The sequence below is a fragment of the Sorex araneus genome, chromosome 1, assembly GCF_027595985.1.
Source record: "Sorex araneus isolate mSorAra2 chromosome 1, mSorAra2.pri, whole genome shotgun sequence".
Lineage (NCBI taxonomy): Eukaryota > Metazoa > Chordata > Mammalia > Eulipotyphla > Soricidae > Sorex > Sorex araneus.
Genome location: NC_073302.1, coordinates 257819529 through 257841636, shown reverse-complemented (window position 1 = coordinate 257841636; position 22108 = coordinate 257819529). Strand labels below are relative to the sequence as shown.

At 41.3% G+C, this 22108-nt stretch overlaps 1 protein-coding gene across 1 annotated transcript in view; it reads right to left on the bottom strand.

Moving 5' to 3' along the window:
• The window catches only part of LOC129402154 (meprin A subunit beta-like), a 170922-nt gene extending 150280 nt beyond the window's left edge, over window positions 1-20642 (bottom strand). The window contains exon 1 of the mRNA XM_055127499.1: window positions 19175-20642. Within this exon, the coding sequence (XP_054983474.1) occupies window positions 19175-20642 (1468 nt within the window). The remainder of the gene's footprint in view (window positions 1-19174) is intronic.
• Window positions 20643-22108: the final 1466 nt, after the last annotated feature.

Below are 22108 nucleotides of genomic sequence, written 5' to 3'. Positions count from 1 at the left end.
TACCTTAGGGATTCTGGTCTGATGTTGAGGTCTTTAATCCATTTTGATCTGATTTTTGTACATGGTGATAGATGGAGGTCTAAGCCCATTTTTTTGCATGTAGCCATCCAGTTTTGCCAGCACAATTTGTTAAACATGCTTTCCTTGCTCCACTTCACATTTCTTGCTCCCTTATCAAAGATTAGATGATCATATATTTGGGGGTGTATGTCGGAGTATTCAACCCTATTGCATTGGTCTGCAGCTGCGCCATTGTTCCGATACCATTCTGTTTTAATGACAACTGCTTTGTAGTAGAGTTGGAAGTTGGGGAGGTTGATTCCTCCCATTTTCTTTTTCCCAAGGATTGCTTTAGCTATTCGTGGGGGCTTATTGTTCCTTATGAATTTCAGGAGCGCTTGCTCCATTTCTTTGAAGAATGTCAAGGATATTCCTATAGGGATCGCATTGAATTTGTACAATGCTTTGGGGAGAATTGCCATTTTGACAATATTAATTCTCCCAATCCATGAGCAGGGGATGTCTTTCCATTTCCTCGTGTCCTCTTTTATTTCCTGAAGTAGTGTTTTATAGTTTTCATTAGACAAGTCCTTTACCTCCTTTGTTAAACTGATTCCGAGGTACGTGATTTTTTGAGGCGCAATTGTGAATGGGATTGCTTTTCTCAGGTCACTTTCTTCTCTCTCATTATTTGCATATAGGAAAGCCATGGACTTTCGAATATTGATTCTATAGCCTGCAACTTTACTATACGAGTCTATTGTTTCTAGGAGTTTCTTGGTAGAGGTTTTAGGGTTCTCTAGGTATAGTATCATATCATCTGCGAATAGTGAGAGCTTGATTTCTTCCTTTCCTACCTGAATGCCCTTAATATCTTTTTCTTGCCTAATCGCTGTTGCAAGTACTTCCAGTACTATATTGAACAGAAGTGGAGAGAGTGGGCATCCTTGTCTCGTCCCTGTTCTCAGAGGGAAGGCTCTTAGTTTTTCCCCATTGAGAACAATGCTTGCCATTGGCTTGTGATAAATGGCTTTGACTATATTGAGGAAGGTCCCTTCTATACCCATTTTGGCGAGTGTTTTCATCATAAACGGATGCTGGATTTTGTCAAATGCTTTCTCTGCATCTATTGATATGATTATATGATTTTTATCTTTTCTTTTGTTGATATGCTGGATTATGTTGATTCATTTCCGGATGTTAAACCATCCTTGCTTCCCCGGGATGAATCCCACTTGGTCGTGGTGTATGATCTTTTTGATGAGTTGTTGAATTCTGTTTGCTAATATTTTGTTGAGGATCTTCGCATCTGTGTTCATCAGGGATACTGGCCTGTAGTTTTCTTTTTTTGTGGTCTCTTTGTTTGCTTTTGGTATTAGGGAGATATGAGCCTCATAGAAACTGTTTGGGAGGGTTTCTGTTTCTTCAATTTCCTGGAAAAGCTTGAGAAGGACTGGCAAAAGGTCCTCTTTAAATGTTTGGAAGAACTCGCTAGTGAATATGTCTGGACCTTGGCTTTTGTTTTAGGGAAGACTTTTGATTACCATTTCAATTTCCTTGATGTTAATTGGACTATTCAGGTACTCCAGGTCTTCTTGGTTCAGCCTTGGGAGATTATAGGAGTCAAGGAATTTATCCATTTCTTCTAGGTTCTCTTGTTTCGTGGCATAGAGATTTTCAAAGTAGTCTCTGATGATCTTTTGAATTTCATTGGTTTCTGTTGTGATGTCCCCCTTTTCATTTCTGATTCGGCTTATAAGGGTCTCTCTCTCTCTTTCTTTGTGAGTCTTGCTAGTGGTTTATCAGTCTTATTTATTTTCTCGAAGAACCAGCTCTTGGTTTCATTGATCTTTCGGATTGTCTTTTGGGTTTCCATGTCGTTAATTTCTGCTCTAAGTTTTATTATCTCTTTCCTTCTGCTTGGTTTGGGCACCTTTTGTTGGTCCTTTTCTAAGATCTTGAGCTGTGAAGTCAAGTTATTTATGTGGGCCCTTTCTTCCTTCCTGAGATATGCTTGCAGAGCTATAAATTTTCCCCTTAAAACGGCTTTAGCTGTGTCTCACAGATTCTGGTAGCTCGTGTCTTCATTCTCATTTGTTTCCAGGTACCTCTTGATTTCTTCCTTGATTTCCTTCCTGACCCACTCATTGTTCAATATCGAGCTATTTAATTTCCAGGTGTTTGATTTGGTTTTCTGCATCTGTCCATGATTAAGTTTTATCTTCAGTGCATCATGGTCTGAAAAGATAGCTGGTACAATGTCTATCTTTTTGATTCTGTTGAGGTATGCTGTGTGGCCTAGCGCATGGTCTATTCTGGAAAATGTTTTATGTGCACTGGAAAAGAATGTGTATTCCTTTTTTGGGCGATATAAAGCCCTGTATAGATCTATTAGCCCTCTCTCTTCTATTTCTTCCTTGGTTAGTTTTAATCTGCTTGATCTGTCCAGAGGAGACAGTGCAGTGTTGAAGTCTCCAACTACTATTGTGTTGCTCGAGATGTCCTTCTTAAGGTCTCTTAGCAGCTGTTGTAGGTATTTAGCTGGTCCCTCATTGGGTGTGTAGACATTTAGGAGTGTGATTTCTTCCTGATGTACACATCCCGTGATTAATAAAAAGTGGCCTTCACTATCCCTTCTAATCTTTTTCAACCTGAAGTCTATGTTGTCTGATACTAGTAACGCCACCCCAGCTTTCTTGAGGGAGTTGTTTGCTTGCAGGATTGTTTTCCATCCTTTGACTTTGAGTCTGTGTTTGTTCTGGCTATTCAGATGTGTTTCTTGCAGGCAGCAGAATGTTGGGTTGAGTCTCTGAATCCATTTTGCCAGTCTGTTTCTCTTAATTGGTGAATTCAAACCATTGACATTAGGGAGATTATTGTTATGGGATTTTGTGCCATCTTTGTGCAAGGGTTTGTTGTGCTTGTAGGGGTTGTTCTTGTCTTACAATAGCCCCTTTAGTGCTTCTTTTAGGTTCGGTTTTGAGTCTATGAAGGTCCTGATCTGTTGTTTATCCCCAAAGTAGTGTATGATACCTTCTAGTTTAAATGAGAGTTTAGCCGGATAAAGTATTCTTGGTGAAGCGTTGATTTCATTGAGTTTTTTCACTATATCCCACCATTGCCTTCGAGCTTGGAGGGTTTCCTCTGATAGATCTGCTGTGAGTCTAAGGGGAGCTCCTTTGTATGCAATTTCCTTCTTGGACCTTGTTGCTTGCAGTATAGTGTCTCTCTGAACGATGTCCATCATTGTAACTTTGATTTGTCTTGGGGTTTTTCTATTAGGATCTCTTTTAGCTGGCACTCTTTGGGCGCCTTGAATCTGGATGCCCGCATTGTCCAGCTGTGGGAAGTTTTCCGCAATGATTTGTTTGACTGTGTCTTTTTCGTTGGGGTTGGTTCCCTGTGGTTCTGGTAGTCCAATGATTCTAATGTTGTTCCTCTTGAAATCATCCCCTAGGACTCTGATTCTGGCTAGAACTATTTTGAGGTCTCTTGCCATGGTTTGTTGTTGCCTGTAGGCCTCTTGCAGCTCATCTTCAAGCATACTGAGTCTGTCTTCGGCTGCAGTCATCCTATTGTTGAGGGCAGCCAGAGAGTTTTTGATTTCATGTACCGAATCCTTCATTTCTTTTTGAAGGTTTTTTATTTCTGCTCTCATTTCTTCCCGTATTTTGTCGGCTGTCTGTTGTATTGTTTCTGCCAGGTCTTCCTTGAAGTTGTCCATCTTTGCATTGAGTTCATTGAACATGTTGAGGATTTCAACTCTGAATTCTTTCTCAGAGAGGTCAAGTTTGTAGGAAACGCCCATTGAGGTTTCCGGACTCCTTTGATCGTCCTCTGCTTGCAGTGGGGATTTTCGCTGTTTCTTCATGTTGTTCTTGTGATATGAAAGAGGGCCCTTGAAGATGAGTGTCCCTGTTTCCTTTTGTTGCGAAAAAGCATTGTGGATAGGCTCAGTTAATAGTGGTTGGCTTTTTACTTGCCGGTTGTAGAACCTGGTCTCCTACTGAGATGTTTCCTTCAATTCTTATGTGAAGTCTTGTGTTTTATTGTCCTACTGCTTGCAAATAGCTAGGATGTTAGTCTTGGATAGGATGTTGAGGGAACTATGGCCGCCCAGGTAATGAGGCCACGCCCACTTTTCTTAGGCCACGCCCCTGACGATTAGGCCACGCCCCTTTCCCACAACCCGGCAGCAGTCAACGGGCTGGGGTTGGCATGCCAGCCACTCTGCCAGCAGTCCGCAGGGGAGGGAATGGCCGGCAGTCTGCAGGGGAGGGAAGCCTATCTTTTTTTTTTTTAAAAAAAAAACTTTACTTTCTTCTTCAGAATTTTGAAAAATACTCTCTGGTTTAGAATTCTAAATTGACAGAAGATATCTTTTCTGATGTATCTCCATAATCTAATCTACTCTTAATCTCTTTATATGAACCCTTTAAAATTTTATATTTCCATCCTTCAGAAACCATTATTTTCTGGAAGCTATTTTCCTGGTCTCTGGGATTTTATCCTAAATATGCACAGATTTGGTCAAAAAATGTAAAATGACATCTATGCAATTTCTATACCCTTTTATGTAGCTACCTCCGTCCAATATTCCACTCACTACCTTTAGTTTTATTTCCCTCTACAAATTTTGACCTTTATCTCCTTGACTCAACAAATTTGCAAAATTCAGTTTAGATTTTCAATCCCTGTGCCACAGAATGGAAATTGCCTTCGTGCAGAAAGCAGACTGCATTTAGAAAGACCTCTCTTTTCATATCTCTTTTCTGAGGCTCATAGTCCACTTCACAACATGGGGGAAAGAGCTATTTCTAGCTGTTTACCCTCAGAACATAAGGCTATAGTCTGTTCCTCCCACATGGATGGAGACACAGCTGTCAAATGTAGTTCTTGATATTCATTGCTATTGTCCGTTCTCTTGGAGTGCTGAGTAGTATTCTATAGCTTCAATATACAAATGTATTCATCCATGTACTCAAAACTAAAGGCTTAAATAATTTATAAATTTTAGAAATAGGCTAGAACTTTTATGTTGTGTATAAATATTACAGGGGTACACTTATCACTTCTGAATTTTTGAGTACAAGTACGATTTTTATAGAGTATATTCTCCAAGATAGTTATACTATGCCATCTTACAATCTCAAAATTAGTGTATAAGAAATCCTTTTCTAGGGCTGGAGCGATAGCACAGCAGGTAGGGTGTTTGCCTTCTCCCCGGCCAACCCGGGTTCGATTTCCAGGATCTTATATGGTCCCCCGCCCCCCATACCCGCCAGTATCGCCAGGAATAATTCCTGAGTGCATGACCCAGGAGTAACCCCTGTGCAATGCCGGGTATAACCCAAAAAGAAAAAAAAAAAGAAATCCACTTTTCTCAAATTTGATATTTTCATTTTTTTAATCTTAACTATTTTAACTTACATTAAATATTACTGTGGGTTTTTAAATGCTTATTTTTAAGCATTAATTGGCTTTTTAATCATATTATTTAGCAAATGTTTTTTCAAGACTTTGGCCCATTTTTGAAGTATTTATTTTTATTAAAAACACCATGATTTACCGGTTTTTCAAGTGAACTTTCTAAGCAGGTCAGGTACCGTTTATTTTATGGCAGGTATTGTAAGCAACAAGGACATGCTGGTTCCTTTAAAAACTATTGAGGGGCCAGAGGGAGCAATTGTGCAGTGGGTAGGATGTTACCCTTGCAAGCAGTCACCCACATTCAATCCCTGCCACCCCATATATCCTCTCGAGCCTGCCAGGAGTGATTCCTGACTATAGTCAGGAACCAGGAGTAAGCACTGATCATTGCAGATGTGGCAAAAGAAAAAAAAATAGTATTGAAATTGTTCTTTTTAACAGTTAAGTAACTCTAGTTGTGCATTTTAACTATATTAGGCTTATCTTTATTCTTAGAAACCATATTAGGTTTGTTCTTCATTCTATCTATAGGAGTGACATTTTTGAGTTCTCCGCTAAATGTTTGGGATGTTTTCCAAGGTGTCTCCACTTCAACTAGTTTGAAACTTCAACAACTTCTGGTGTTCTACCCTCAGGAGACAAAGAACTAATCTTGGCTAAGATTTATAGGCACTTTCTATGTAATTGCCATGATCTTCAACCAGCATGACATGCAGTATATTCCCCACAGACTTCTGATCTTTCCCGTTGTCATAGCTCCCTTATCCAAATACAAACCACTGTAACAGTGTCAAACTCTAGTATCTAACTCAAGGGGTGACCATGTGCGTCTGGGTTCCATTTCTCTGCACTTAATAGGGAATAGACCTCAATCAGTCTTCAAAGATAGACTTATCTTTAGAAATGTAGACACATCAAGATTTTCCTTATGTTGTAAATTATGTAAGGTACTTGACACATACATTTGACCTAATCGTGTAGTTAGAGGCAAGAGGGAAGTTTTAATAAAACTGCCCTAATATGTCTGGGTGGTTTTCTGGACAAAAAGAATCCTAACAACAAATGGAAAAATAAATAAACCCTATCCTACAACTGCATGTCACAAAAACTCTTCATTTTAAAATCTTCTCATAACGATTGGAATAACTTTCACATCTCTTGCCATGACTCTGAGCAATCTCTGGAAACAATTTCTAGTGAGAACATATTTCCAAGATCTCAGGTAAACAATAAAATACAGAGTAAAATTGCAATGCTTATTTACCAGGCATTTAGATTGTATGTAAACACTAATCCTTAGTTAATACATTAAAAAGTGTGAAGGATATGAAAAGTAAAGCTACTTATTTAATCTTAGACTTTAAAATACATAGTAAAAAAAATAGTCTCAAATCAGGTACAAAAATCTTTCATGTCAATCAAAAGCAATATTATATATGGATCTGACATAAAAATCTATGTATAACAAGACATCTGACAGACGTCTGTGGAACTGCGAAGGATATTAAAATGGTATTTTTAGTAAATCCAAATTTAGTTTCAAAATGTATAATGTAATCAGAACATCAATATATAAGAATTAATAAAGTATAGGCAACACATTCTGTTCTGAAACAGAAAGAACAAGAATTACAAGAATGTACAAGTAAAGAAGCATGTATTTATCTTATAATATTATTTTATCACATTGTTTCTTAATTTAAATATTAGTCATACCACAATTTCATTTTTTACAAAAATTCATTAATTCTACAAATGTTAAATCTAGATAATATTTTTCATAGTTATTAATTTTAAATATAGGTATACTGAATTTACTAACATATTTTCTTTCTTATTCTCTGTCACCCATTTATATGTCATTTTCCCAAAATGTCTATATATGTACTATCTTTTCTGATATTCTCCCTAAGATTTCTAGAAACTTGAAAACAAAAAAACTACTGAATGGGATAACTGTCACATTTCTAGATATTAATAATATCATATATTTGTGGGTCTTCTGGAAATTTCTTTGAGGAATCTTATAAGATTTAAAGGCCACAATTCTAAGAAGCATTGCTAAGAAAGACAATAAAATTTGGGAAAAGAGACATTCAAAATCTACACATACTCTCAGTGAAATTATTAAAATTTATATGCAGTTGAACCTTTACTTTTTTTTAGTTATGATCGGGAGGTGCATGGGAATCATGAAAAAGACTAAAACAAACTGGTTTCATAAAGAAATTTTATCATTTCTTTCTATTTCAAATATTTTCCTGTTTTAGAAATGACTAAAACTTTTTCCAAAATTATTTTGACAAATGGAAGCATAATTTGAGATGAGATAAAGTTGTTTGAGATGATTACCTTGCAGGCTAAATGCATCAGTTTCACAGTGAACACTACGGAATGTTAAAATATTTGTGATCATGCTTTGTATAAATGTTTATACTTAGATTTCACATAAAATTTTAAATGAGCAAAGAAATTTCTCTGGAAAAATATATACTTGTCTTCAACTCATCTTTTTTTATTCTTTTTTTAAGCTTACCTATAATAATATTTTGCCCTAAAATATTTTCACCCTAAAATCATGATTACCATATTCTGAATCTATGGTCAACATTCAGGCCTTATCCCACTTAACTTTGCAGCAAAATTTAACCTCCTTAAGACATGATTCTACAGTACTAGCTAGCAACTGTCATTCTCCTGGTCACTCAGACACACTATTCTTTTTTTTTTATTTTCCTTTAAGGGTAACTGTGTCATTTTTTAAAATTTATTTATTTTTTATTGGTGACTCACAGTGAGGGTACAGTTACAGATTCACACATTTTTGTGCTTGTTTTTCCCTCATGAAATGTTCAAGAGCCCATCCCTCCACCAGTGTCCATTTTCCACCACCAGTATCCCTCCCACCCCCCAATCCCATCCCCCCACCCCACCCTGCCTCTGTAGCAGGGCATTCCAATTTGTGCTCTCTTTCTCCTTTTGGGTCTTGTCAGACACACTATTCTTTAATGATTTTTTCACATTTACTAAAATTCAAAGTCAGACAGCCTGAAAAAAAATCGGCCCTTGAAATTATGTTTTTTTCTTTAAAAATACAACCTCCCCTTTGAGATTTTGTCCATCTGCAAGGCTTCAAATATCATCATTATCAGTATATTGGCAATTGTCACACTTAAATCTCTAGTCAGCACTATCCAAATTCCTACTTAATTAATCCCCTCTAAATTAGTCTAACAGATGTCAAAATTAATAGAATCAAATATTAACTAGATCTTCTCTCAAAATTGCTACTGCCTACATCTTCCCATTTCAACTAGTGATATTTCAATTCTATTTTGGGGGGGCGAAAGTTTTAGAAAATATTTTTCTATAAAAATTAATCTTTTGCTGAAGACTGCTGGATACATATTTTTTAATTTATAAAAATAAACTTAACACTAAACTTAATACTAAAAAATCTTATGGTCATAATTGATTAATCTCCTTTGCTATTGCAGTTGAGTTCATTAAGGTCAGTAGGCCTCACCTTCAAATATATAAAGAATTCTATCACTTCTCACTACCTCACTGTCCCTATAGTCCAAGCATCATGCTTCTTACCTGTACTATTGTACTAGCCTCACAATATTCTGTATTGTTGTATGTCTTCTGACTTATTTTGTTGCTGCTTAGTTTTCTATTGTGTAGGAGTATATATATGTAAAAATATATATACGATGTACAAAACTATATTTTATATGTCTACATAATATATATATTTCACATCTTCTGTATCCATGCATGTCGTGGAGCACTAAGCTTGTTTCTAAATTTTGGCTATTATAAATAGTGCTATCATAAATGGAAATTCATTTTTTATTTCTGTTTTTGTGTCTTTTGTTAAGATACCTAAGAATAGAGTTGCTGCCTAATGTAATTCTATTTTTAACTTTTTGATAAACCACCACACTATTTTTACCAGAGGCTATTAAACTTTACATACTCCCTGGCAATCCTAGTTCCTTTTCCTCTATACACACCTGTATCTATTGTTTCTGTACTTTTTGTTACGGGCAATCTTTTCTGGTATGAGGTGATAGCTCATGGTTGGTTTTATTTACATTTCTCTTATCAGCGATGCTCAGCAGTTTTTTATGTGCCAATTGGCCATTTTATATGAATTCTTTGAGAAATGTCTGCTTAGTTCTGTTTTGTGATAGAATTATTTTTTCCCTTGGGTTTTGTGAATTCTTTAAAGATCCTGTATATTATCACTTTGCCAAATATACTTTATGATGGAGGTCTAGAGAGATAGTATACGGGGTAGGACACTTGATTTGCATGTGTCCAGCCTGGGTTTGATCCCTATCACCCCACGTCACCTGAGCCCCGGAGTGATCACTGAGCACAGAGCCTAGAGTAGAAATACCTGAGCAATACTGAGAAATACCTGAGAAATACTCCTCACACTAAAAATACAAAACAAATATTTGCTATGAGAGTCTTTTTTCCCACTGAGTAGTATACCTGTCATTGTTTTGTTGATCGTCTCTTTTTCATTGTAGTGCACTTTTGTGGTCAAAGTTTTGTCTTTGTTAACAAGGACCATGTCTTCAGGACTGAATGCTAGTAAGCACTGAGTAAGTGTTTCTGGCCAAATGGATATTACTTAACTAGAAAATAATATCACTGAGGCAATCCATTGATTAAATTACAGATAATGAGCATTAATAAGCTTCAAAAAAGTCATCTCAAGGTTTTTAGCCCTGTGGCAGAATAAAAAAGTCTAATCTAAATATACTTTGGAAAATGGATCAAAATCTTAAGAATATAACATGGGTTATCAGTAAAATGCTAAATTATATCTAACAATGCCACTGAGAAAAAAATTATATTTTGAAATTTATATAACAGTGAAAAATTTAAGAATAGTTTTCAAATTTTCCTTGATAGTGTTTTCTGTGTGTTGTAAAGCCAAAATTTAAATGTGTCAAAAAATTTTTTTATAAAACTCCTTAATGATAAATATTTCCTTAGTAAATTCACATTTTATTTGCCATGTTTTAAGAAAGATTTCATTGTTGCATTATTTTCTTTCTGTGTAGAAACAAATAACAAAATTGGATATTTCTTCAGAGAAGAAACTGGGGACCCAGAAGGGGGAAAGAAATACTGAGCTTCAGATGAAAACAAATCTGGTATCTAACATACTTCTTAAAATTGACAATACTATGACTCCTAAAATATATTTTCTGTTAACATTTGTATTTTGGACTGGAGCAATAGCACAGCAGGTAGGGCGTTTGCCTTGCATTAAGCCAACCCGGGTTTGATTCCTCTGTCTCTCTCGGAGAGCACAGCAAGATTCAGAGAGTATCTCGCCCACATGGGAGAGCCTGGCAAGCTACCCGTGGCATATTCAATATGCCAAAAATAGTAACAAGAAGTCTCGCAATGGAGACATTACTGGTGCCTGATCGAGAAAAATAGATGAGCTACGGGATGACAGTGTTACAATAATTTGGATTTTATTCTTACATACATCTATTGGGGTAATTTATTTCAGAGAGAAGATCATTCAAATTAGTTTAGCTGCATAAATGTCATACACATAGAGATTTAACAGACAAAACCTTAAATGCCTAGTGCAACAGCTGTTACTTCATTTTTTGCTGAGGTTTGAGCAGATAAAATATTTATTATTTTAGAATTCAAGAGACAGTGTGTGTTATCAATGAAACTTTAACATTTTAAACTCATATACTTAAACATTGTAAATCGCGTTGTCGCAGTTTCCCTTCGCCAGCAAAGAGAGACGACACCGGTTGAGGGTCCTTCTGCAGCAGTTTATTGGAGATCTCCACACTTACACAAATGGGGGAGGAAGGCCCCGACCCTCAGAGCGATACCCTTTTTATAGAGAAGACCCCTCACTTCTGACGTGTTGCTCGCCAGTTGGCTGCCTTCCAATCACCCCATGGGGGGCGATGCCGGGGCCCGCGCTCTGGAGGTTATTTATTACCTAGGGCAGCCGGAGTCGGCGCCATCTTTGCTCCACGTGCTCTGGCTCCCTACAACTCCCCCTTATCTCTTTACTAAGGAGCCGGTCTCTGCGAGAAAGGGGGCGACGGACACCACTGCCTGTAAAAATATCAGGGACTGAGGTGGCCTCAACGGGTCCCTCTTCAGGATCCGATGAGGCTCCTCCTGTCCCGCCGTCGCTTTTCCAGGCAGGGCAAAATTTCGACGGCGGCCCTATGCAAGCGGCTCGTCGCCCTGGGTCAGGGAGGAGAGAGACCCAGTGCAGTACCATCTAGTCTGACACCCTTCCCTGAGACCATTGCCGGTGCACCCAAACTCGTGCAATGGATCCACAGATCCCGAGTGTGCAGGGGCTACACTCAGCAAAAAAAAGCACGGAGCAGCTTGATTTAAAGCGGCGATGCCTCCGGCGGGGGGACAGACCACCTAGGCTGAGCAACCGTTGGGACTAAACGATCTAAAAAGACTAGGCGTCATCACCTACGCCAGCTTACACTCTGCCAAGATTCAGTCAAAAACAAGGCACGGTATTATACGCAATCAAAAACAAGGCACAGTATTATACGCAATCAAAAACAAGGCACGGTATTATACGGAGGTGCAGAACAGAATGTTGTACAAGTATCATTCAAGTCTTCCCCTGGGTAGGCTTGCACCAGGCGGTGATAGTACACTTCCACCTTACGTGAGGTCACGGCATTCACCTGATCTTTAATAAACTGAGTTAGGCGTTGGAATGCCCAAGGACCAAAGGAGATCAGTAATAATGCTCCGACAAGGGGCCCCAAAAGGGGGAGGAGATAGGGCAACACACCCCCCCACGCCGACCAAAACGGGTGCTCATAAAACTCATGTCTCCTTTTTTCTAATTCTTCTTGGTGTTTTCTAACCCGGTCCCTCACTATACCCGACTCGTTGGCATAAAAACAGCATTTCTCCTGAAGTGTCAGGCAAATTCCCCCTTATTTATAAAAGTAGGCTTGGGCACGCACTGCCAAAACTGGGTTAGTCCGCCCCGAGCACTGGGCCGAGTGACGAGATATATAGTAAGAGTCCCTCAGTCCACGGTTTTCGTGTAGCTCGTTGGGGTCACCGAAGATTGTCCTCCCTGACAGTTGCACGGGGTCCCATACAGCTGTTGTAGGAGGCGTGTAGGGTGAGCCGGTCGGCCCAATCCGGCCTCCGTGGGTTGCACAGTCAGCAGCAGGATCATCATTGCAAACCCGCAGGGTCGGCACCGGACGACGAGCCGCATGTTCTCTGTAAGAAGAAAAGAGAGAATCCCTCTCAGGGGTTCCCCCTGGAGCATTCTGCGGACTCGGAAATCTTTAAAAACTCTCACTCCTTATGACCCTGAGCTAAGTAGCTTAAATTTTTTTTTTTTTTGAAGTAACAGACTTTATTTAGAAGGTCTTAGGGAAGGAGGAAGAGATAAGTGGAAAAGGAGAAAGCAGTAGGAGTAACGCGCTCAAGAAAGAACGCGGGCTCCTCCAAAGATAGAGAGAGCCTTGAATGGACTATTGGGCTGTTTTTTATAGGTTCTTTACAGCCTGCCCCCACCCACATGCGGTTTCTTTTCAAGTATACCAGGGAGGTTGAGAGTGGTGATAGCCTTCTTTGGGGAACCTCCTGGGGAAGGGTCTACTATCCTCAGAGTCTGTTGAAGGTCTTATCGGGTGCGGTTTCACAGGGGGGAGGGGTCTCAGGATTCTCCTCCCTGGAGACTTTGATGATCTAAGTTTCATTGCCAGGGGCCTTTCCCTATCTACCTGCCTACATCATATTCCCCCCTAGAGATTTCACCACCTTAAATCTTTAAGGGGAAAATGGCTGAAGGTCCATCTTCTGGAGCTGCTTCATGCTGACAAAGGGGCGCTGGCCCTGCCTGCACAAGGGGTGAAACCTCATGCTACCTTAGTTTTAGTGGGCCCCAGGCAATGAACTGGTTGGGATCCTGAAGTTATCTGAAAGAAGAGATCAGATCAATTAGACTGAGGAATGTCACTTTGAAATGATTAGACCTTGGAGTAGAATATTGCCTCTGATCTAGCAAGAGCAGAGTGATCTACAGTTTTAGATAACATTCTGCCTGGGATGGTGAGACAGAAATTAAAGCAGCAGAAACCAACACAACATAATCCTACACCTATTTCTGTCATAAAAACAATGGAAAGGAATAACTGCTTCACCCATTGGTTGATAGAAAATGACTTCCTATGTTCAGATTTTTCTAGTGGCCTAGAAGCACCACACCGCTTCTCAGGTTGGAAAAGCTACCCATCCACTGAAGCTGTCATTTGGAAGCAGTAGATGTTCGTATCTTGAATATATGAGCGTTTGATCATTTGCATGTCAATCTGCCAATCCTTTCCTCGGCAAGTTCCTTGAAGTTACAAGTGTTAGGAAAGGAGGCCCACAATTCATTAATGAAACAGAAAGCACAGTTCTGAGTTCCTTCCCATGAAAGATGGCTTTCACTAGTGTTGGAAGCTTAGTGTAACCCTTTATCAATTTCCTTTTGAAAACCTTGTTCCAATGCCTATTGTTCCTCTTTTGCAGAGTATCTTAGATGAGTATTCTCTGGATGGGGTATTAATCCCATGATGGAACGAGAATTAAGAGCTGTTAAAATTCTAGTTCTCTCCAAATGACTGTGTTCATAGAACTAAAAGTGAATACTTAGAACCAGTTTAAATGTCCACACTTGGCACTGTAGCCAATTGACAGGTTGGGGGAAAGCATTAATTCTGCACTTTGAGCTGAGGTTCCCCCCACTAAAGCTCTGGCTTCCAATACCCTGGTCAGACTAGTGACAGCATCTTCAACATTGAGTCCCAAAGACTAGGCTGCTTACTTTACAGTCAGCAAAACACATTATACCTGAATTACCCAAAAGGGATACCTTTTAGATCCAGATTAGAATACATTTACTAGATTACTCTGTAGAATTTGAATCTGATTCTTTAAAAAGCAAGTTACAGAAACATGGTTTTCTCTCCACCTTCATTTTAAAATTTGCCTGATGGCTTAACAAATCTGACTTGTTCTTTTGCATAAATACAGCAAGATTGGAGAACTCTCCATTTGGGGTACCCCATTATTTACTGAGAAGTCCTGGGGGTTGGCTAAAGACAGGAGGCACGCCAATAATGGCATTAATTCTATGTGGCACGTCAGAGTTACCCAGGCCTGGCCATAAATGTCCCACGATGAACTGGATGGTCTCGAGCCTTCAGGTTGAACTGGAGGTGGCCTTTTCCGTAGATGCATCCTGGCAGAAAGGAGTCCATCCCCTCCCTTTTTCAGGGCTGGGAGAGATCCTGGTTTCCAGGGTTTTCCTTGATGCTGAGTAGGCCCAGATTGTGTCAGTCACACAGATTGCCGGATTTCTCATTTTCCATAGCAGTGATGATTTCCATTCTTTCCTTAAGCCAACTGGCCTCTAGGGTCTCCCTGAGGTTTGTAGGGTACTTGAAACAGTACCTGTTAAATACCTGCTCCTGTCATTTAGACCAATCCCTTGACTCTTTCCCTGAAAGAGGGCTTTGGGGTCTCATAACTGATTTTCCTGTCTGCATGAGGGGTAGACCCTATTACAGAGAGGAAAGACTTTTATCTGGATTTATGCAAACCAACATAGTGCCATGAAGCATCAAAAACATACTGAAGGTACAAAAGAAGAGAAAAGCAAACATTTCACTTTACTCACAGTGAGATGCAACACACCCATTTGTTGTGGGTCCTAGTCAAAGAAGCTAAAATCTGTAGAGGAAAAGTGTACAATTTACATCATGTTTAACCCATTCAATTCCATGTTGAAAACCTTGACTTCCCATTAATAAGAGCACTGTACTGGGAGTCCAGTGTACAGTTAAACATGTCTAATTCATTTAATCCCATTAAAAAAAAAAACACTTGATTTTCCACAACTTTTGAAGAATTCAATAATCTAAGAGCACTGTAACAGGAGTTCCAGACAATCCATCCAATATCTTTTCCATAGATCCTACCAAAAACATACTAGAACAATTCTGCATGTGATTTAAAGAGTTTCTTAAAACAGTGATCAGTTTCTTTCCTTTTTCCAACTGATGATATCTGCATCCATTATCTTTCTGACTTAAGACATACATCTATATTCTTTATAGTCCCACAAGTTTAAACTCTTATTTTTACTGAACTTAGTACAACATGATCTTCCAAGTTTGGGCACAAATTACCAATCATTTCATTTAACATGACAAAACTACTTTCAGTGTTATTTCAAAAGCATTAGGTCAGTTCTATAGATATTCAACAAATTTAAAGATGCTCACAACTAAAGTTCTTACAACATATTCATTGGGCAAAGATTCACTCCACATAGAAATTAACCAGGAGACATCTTAGAATTCTGATTTCTAGGAAAACACAAATATAAAGATTAAAACACTCATAGATTACCATAAAACATTAAGGATCTCACACTTGCATACAAACTTCTATGTGATGGTCAGAGCTAGATATGATATCTGGTGACAAAGCTTTGCAATGAATAAAGTTATCAGAATAATAACATGCATTTTCATGTACTAGACAGACTGATTTAACAATAGTCAGTAAAATTTCCCACATTTTCCATGAAATACTCCATTCTTATCTCAAACTTTAACCAAGGCACAATGCTATGGCTTCAGACTATCAGGCTGACACCTGAGATTAATCTATTATAATTCTTTGCTAAGTATCTCTAGAAATTTTAGTTACCAAAAGTCTCAGAGATCAAATAAAATACCAGTAGGATAAGATTTGCAACCAAATTCATAACTCTAGAAACTCATGTTTTAACTAAACTATTACTCTTTGAACCTGCTTTTCCACAATTATTTCAGCTCACATTCTAATAATCCAATGCAGATGCATATGTACACTGACACAACAGCATAAGACCTTTAAACCATCAATTTTTATAAAACATGAGTAAACCTTTGGCTTAAATCCAATAGTTTTTGTATCTTAGTTATTTCAAATCATGAGCTCTCTAACAATTCCACAATACAAACATGCTTTCAGACACAAAAAGAGTTCCTTTTTTTTTTTTTTTTTGACTAACCTTTGATAATAACATAGAAAAGACACTTGGACTGTCAATGTTTATGGAAACATAAGAAAACTATTTTGATGGCTTCTGTACCTCTGTTTGTAAACTGGCTAAATTCCTCATTAAGATTGGCTGAATCTTGTAAAATAAAGCCTTGCATCCTCTGAACGCTTTATTTCACTTTAGTTTTAGGCGCTACTTCTGCAGCTCTTCCTAGATAGTAGAGACTCTGAACTTCAGAAGAATTACAACTGTTAATAGCCATAAATGTTCTTACAATAAGAAATCTAGATTGAGAATTTCAATCCCTTCGTGGTCGCCACATTCTGATTAGAAATCTTTCTTTAAACCTGATCTAACAAGTTCCAAAGATACCTAAATCTTTTAAATTGCTGGACTACATATCACTCTGACTCCCTTGATTTTGTTTGCTCAGTTCTAAGAATTAATGACTTCAAACTAGCTCTAACACTCGAGTGTTCCACAGACAGACAGACAGACAGACAGACAGACAATGAACTGACTAAAAAACACCACTACACGTGCACACATTTGCAGTTGATCGATCGATCTGACCCTTCAAAAACGGCAGGGAGAAAAACTGATAGACAGAGAAAGGAAAGAGCAGTCCCCAGGGCAAATTGAGCCCTGTCGGCCGATTGGGAACATTGCTCCCCGTTTCTCTGTCTGACCAGCCAGTTTCCTGCTTGTTAAAAACGGGTCAAGAAAGCGCTTTTGTTGATATAAGCCGGCAAAACAATCCATGACAAAGTTGTTGAAACCTAAGTTGTCAGATGTTACAATTTTAAGATCAAGACTACTTCTGAGGTGGATAGACCACCTTAGTGACACTCTTTTTCATTCCTGATATTATTAAACACTCAACCACATGATCTTGCATTTTCCTGACTTCTCTGCTGATAATAATAAGCATAACTAAGAAAAATATAATGAAACAAATATACACACACACTAAAGGCACTCGCGCAAATCACACTCCTGCACTCATTCGGACCGGTCCTCTTTCATTTCGGTGCGCACCCAACGCAGTACATTCACACAGAAATTCTTAAACCTGCCCTACGGGAGTCCACATTACCTTTGGTCTTGTCCCCCTGACAATGGGGTTGCTACAATGTACATCCGGCTCTTTCTAATAAGAAGCTAGCAATCTAGAGGCAAAAGGGGGGGGGGGTCATCCTATCCCGGGCCAGTCTTTCAAGTAGGGAAATGGTATAATTGGCATTTGCCCCATATTTTCTGACCGCTTCTGCCAACTCTTTAATCTGATTGAATTCTACCTGAGCATGAACTCTTCCATTCCCGTCTCCCTCAAAGACAGGAAAGGCTAGTCTCATCTGCCTATGTAGGTCAGCAGAAAGTAACTGTTAATCGCGTTGTCGCAGTTTCCCTTTGCCAGCAAAGAGAGACGACACCGGTTGAGGGTCCTTCTGCAGCAGTTTATTGGAGATCTCCACACTTACACAAATGGGGGAGGAAGGCCCCGACCCTCAGAGCGATACCCTTTTTATAGAGAAGACCCCTCACTACTGACGTGTTGCTCGCCAGTTGGCTGCCTTCCAATCACCCCATGGGGGGCGATGCCGGGGCCCGCGCTCTGGAGGTTATTTATTACCTAGGGCAGCCGGAGTCGGCGCCATCTTTACTTTGTTTTACCACCTAGGGCAGCCGGACGTCGGCGCCATCTTTGCTCCACGTGCTCTGGCTCCCTACAACTCCCCCTTATCTCTTTACTAAGGAGCCGGTCTCTGCGAGAAAGGGGGCGACGGACACCACTGCCTGTAAAAATATCAGGGACTGAGGTGGCCTCAACGGGTCCCTCTTCAGGATCCGATGAGGCTCCTCCTGTCCCGCCGTCCGCTTTTCCAGGCAGGGCAAAATTTCGACGGCGGCCCTATGCAAGCGGCTCGTCGCCCTGGGTCAGGGAGGAGAGAGACCCAGTGCAGTACCATCTAGTCTGACACCCTTCCCTGAGACCATTGCCGGTGCACCCAAACTCGTGCAATGGATCCACAGATCCCGAGTGTGCAGGGGCTACACTCAGCATAAAAAAAAAAGCACGGAGCAGCTTGATTTAAAGCGGCGATGCCTCCGGCGGGGGAACAGACCACCTAGGCTGAGCAACCATTGGGACTAAACGATCTAAAAAGACTAGGCGTCATCACCTACGCCAGCTTACACTCTGCCAAGATTCAATCAAAAACAAGGCACGGTATTATACGCAATCAAAAACAAGGCACGGTATTATACGCAATCAAAAACAAGGCACGGTATTATACGCAATCAAAAACAAGGCACGATATAATGCGGAGGTGCAGAGCAGAATGTTGTACAAATATCATTCAGAGTCTTCCCCTGGGTAGGCTTGCACCAGGCGGTGATAGTACACTTCCACCTTACGTGAGGTCATGGCATTCACCTGATCTTTAATAAACTGAGTTAGGCGTTGGAATGCCCAAGGACCAAAGGAGATCAGTAATAATGCTCCAACAAGGGGCCCCAAAAGGGGGAGGAGATAGGGCAACACACCCCCCCACGCCGACCAAAACGGGCGCTCATAAAACTCATGTCTCCTTTTTTCTAATTCTTCTTGGTGTTTTCTAACCCGGTCCCTCACTATACCCGACTTGTTGGCATAAAAACAGCATTTCTCCTGAAGTGTCAGGCAAATTCCCCCTCTGTCCGCAGTGAGGAGGTCCAGACCTCTCCTATTTTGGAGTACCACTTCTGCCAAGGAATCTATTTGGTCTTGGAGATCCTTAATGGATTGATAAACTTTAGTAACATCATCTGCTAGCTGTTGGGACAACTTGGAGTAGGAGGAAAGGGCTGTGGCCAATCCCGCCGAACCCGTGCCCACGGCCGCGGAGACACCCAGGCCCAGTAGTAATGGAATGAACTGCACTGCTCGCTTATGGCGAGGGACAATGTGATCTATAGATGGGATGGGGACTGGTTCATCACCTTTAAGTAAGTCAATATCAGGAAGTAGCATAGCTAGCCCACAGAGGCCAGTCCAGTTCGTCGGGAGAAGGGTGTAGGCCTGATTGTTGCCGCACACAAAAACTCGGCTGGTCCCAGCACACAGCGGGCCAGTGCTATTAATAGACTGTTCACACCCAGCGGTAGACAGCACCCCGACATCAATGTCATAGGAATCATTATTAGCAACCCTATAAAAGCAATGACTAAAATTAAAGCCAAGAGGCTGTACCTTGAAGGGAAGGCTGGCAAAGCAGTTGTCAACCTGCACAGTAGAGGGGGTGGAGTCATTAGCTAAAGAAGAGGGCACTGCCAAAGGCCAGGAGTCACCATATGGTAGGCATAGCCAGCAATCTTCGGCCAGGGTGGGGTTAGTAACATTCAATGCCGAATGTGTGGCGGCCAAAATGTTCTCAGTACTGGGATCCAAATCCATGCCCCGGGGTTTCGGGAGTAGCAGGGGATGATATTCAATCTGAGGATACTGGGCAAGAATCAGCTGTTGAATTTTCTGCCCCACTTCCACCTCCCGAACCACATCAGTAGGCCCTCCATCGGAAACGTGTAGGGGGGCTCGCATGGGCCAGCATGCATCTCTTCCCACTGGGGCCATGCATGAGGCAGCAGCATACTTAGGGTTCCCTCTGCTGGAGGGGACGACTGACCAGTCACCCCCGAACGTTCCCTCGTAAGACATATAGGGCCTTGCAGTAAAATACTTCTTTCCTCCTAGGGTACATTCAGAATAGCTGTCATAACACATAGCATTCATCTGGTCTACCATTACACAGTTTGTAGGACAGGGATCCCCCTGTTTAGTGAGCCTGGGCTTATCCACACATTGCCAGGACTGTGTAAACCCGCCGCCAGTTAGGCTACCGAGCATGGCTAAGTATGCAGTCCGAGTCCCACAGTCCACTGATTGTGAGAATTTTCCTGGGCGCGCCTTCTGATGTCCTCCACGGCAATCACACGGGGTTCCATACAGCGTCGTCAGAAGGTCGGACGGGTTCCCAGGCCTGCCCAGGCCGGCCAATGCGGGACTCGCGATGGTCAGGAGGTGAAGAACGGGCAGCCATCGAGGTAAGGACCGGGCCACTTGCTTCATGGCCTCTGAAAAGGAAAAGAGAGTCCCTCTCAGGGATCGACCCTGGAGTCATCATTTCCCAACGCTTCGCCTGACTCCTCAGAGGGAGGGGCATTGGGGGATGGTTGCCTCAAGGGGCGGGTTAGGCGCTCAGGGATCCAAAAAGGCTGGGCTGCCTCTTGTGGAAATATACAAACCGCGCCTCTGGATTTTATAAGGACAGGGTCTGGGCCCTTCCAAGTGTTATCCAGGACATCCTTCCATTTGGCCAGGGCAGGTGAGGCCCTTGGGGGTGTTACATGCCTGTCAGCAGCGGACTCGCCAGCATCGTCCAAATTCAAAAAATTAAGTACAAACGAGGCCAAGGCAAGGGTGCTTCTGGGAGACCTTATATGATCCCATCCCCCTTTTAATTTATCCAAGTAGGTTTTGAGTGTTCTATGTGCCCGCTCCACCATGGCTTGGCCCTGAGGGTTATAAGGGATGCCCGTCACGTGAGCGACTTGCATATGTGCACAAAACAGGCGGAATTTCTGGGAAGTATACGCAGGGCCATTATCAGTTTTCAGCACCCGAGGTTTACCCCAGGCGCTCCAGGCCTCCAGGCAGTGTTGGATGACATGGGTGGCTTTCTCTCCCCCTAACGGGGTGGCCACAATCACACCGGAACAGGTGTCTACTGAGACATGTACAAATTGGGTCTTGCCAAAGCTAGGGACGTGGGTGACATCCATCTGCCACATGTGTAAAGGCCTAAGGCCCCGGGGGTTAATACCCGTGTTCCTGACGGGGAGGTACCGGACACAATTTTTACAGCTGGCCACAATCTCCCGAGCTTGCTCTCGAGTGATCTTGAACCTGTGTACTAGGGTGCCTGCGGTGACATGGAATTTGTCATGGAAAACGCGGGCTTGCTCCTTTGATTCTATCAGCATAACCAAAGGGCGGGTGGCGGCATCTGCTAGGGCGTTACCCATTGCCATAGGGCCAGGGAGAGATGAATGAGCACGAATGTGTGTGATAAAAATGGGATTGCACCGCAATAAAAGGCAGCTTTGTATTTTCCTAAAAATCTGGGAGACAGGGCTCCGATCCTTGATGAGCCCAGCAGTTTCTAGGACCTTCAGGGCATTCACTACATACACGGAATCAGATACCAAATTCAGGGGTTCAGGGAAGCGGGCAAGAACTTCAAGCACTATTTTACATTCCACTATTTGTGGGGAGCGTGGGCCGTAATTCCTACGGACCACCTGTCCATCAACTGAATAGGCCCCTATACCTGATTTGGAGCCATCTGTGTAAACGGTGGTCGCCCCAGGTATGGGGTGTTTTACAGTAACCACGGGAAAGATCAATGAATGTAAGGCAGCAAAACGGGCTAGAGGATGCTGGGGGAAATGGTTATCCATTTCTCCCATAAAAACTGTGGCTAAGATTGACCAGGAATCCTGCTCAGCCATCAATATCTGGCGCTGTTGTGAGGT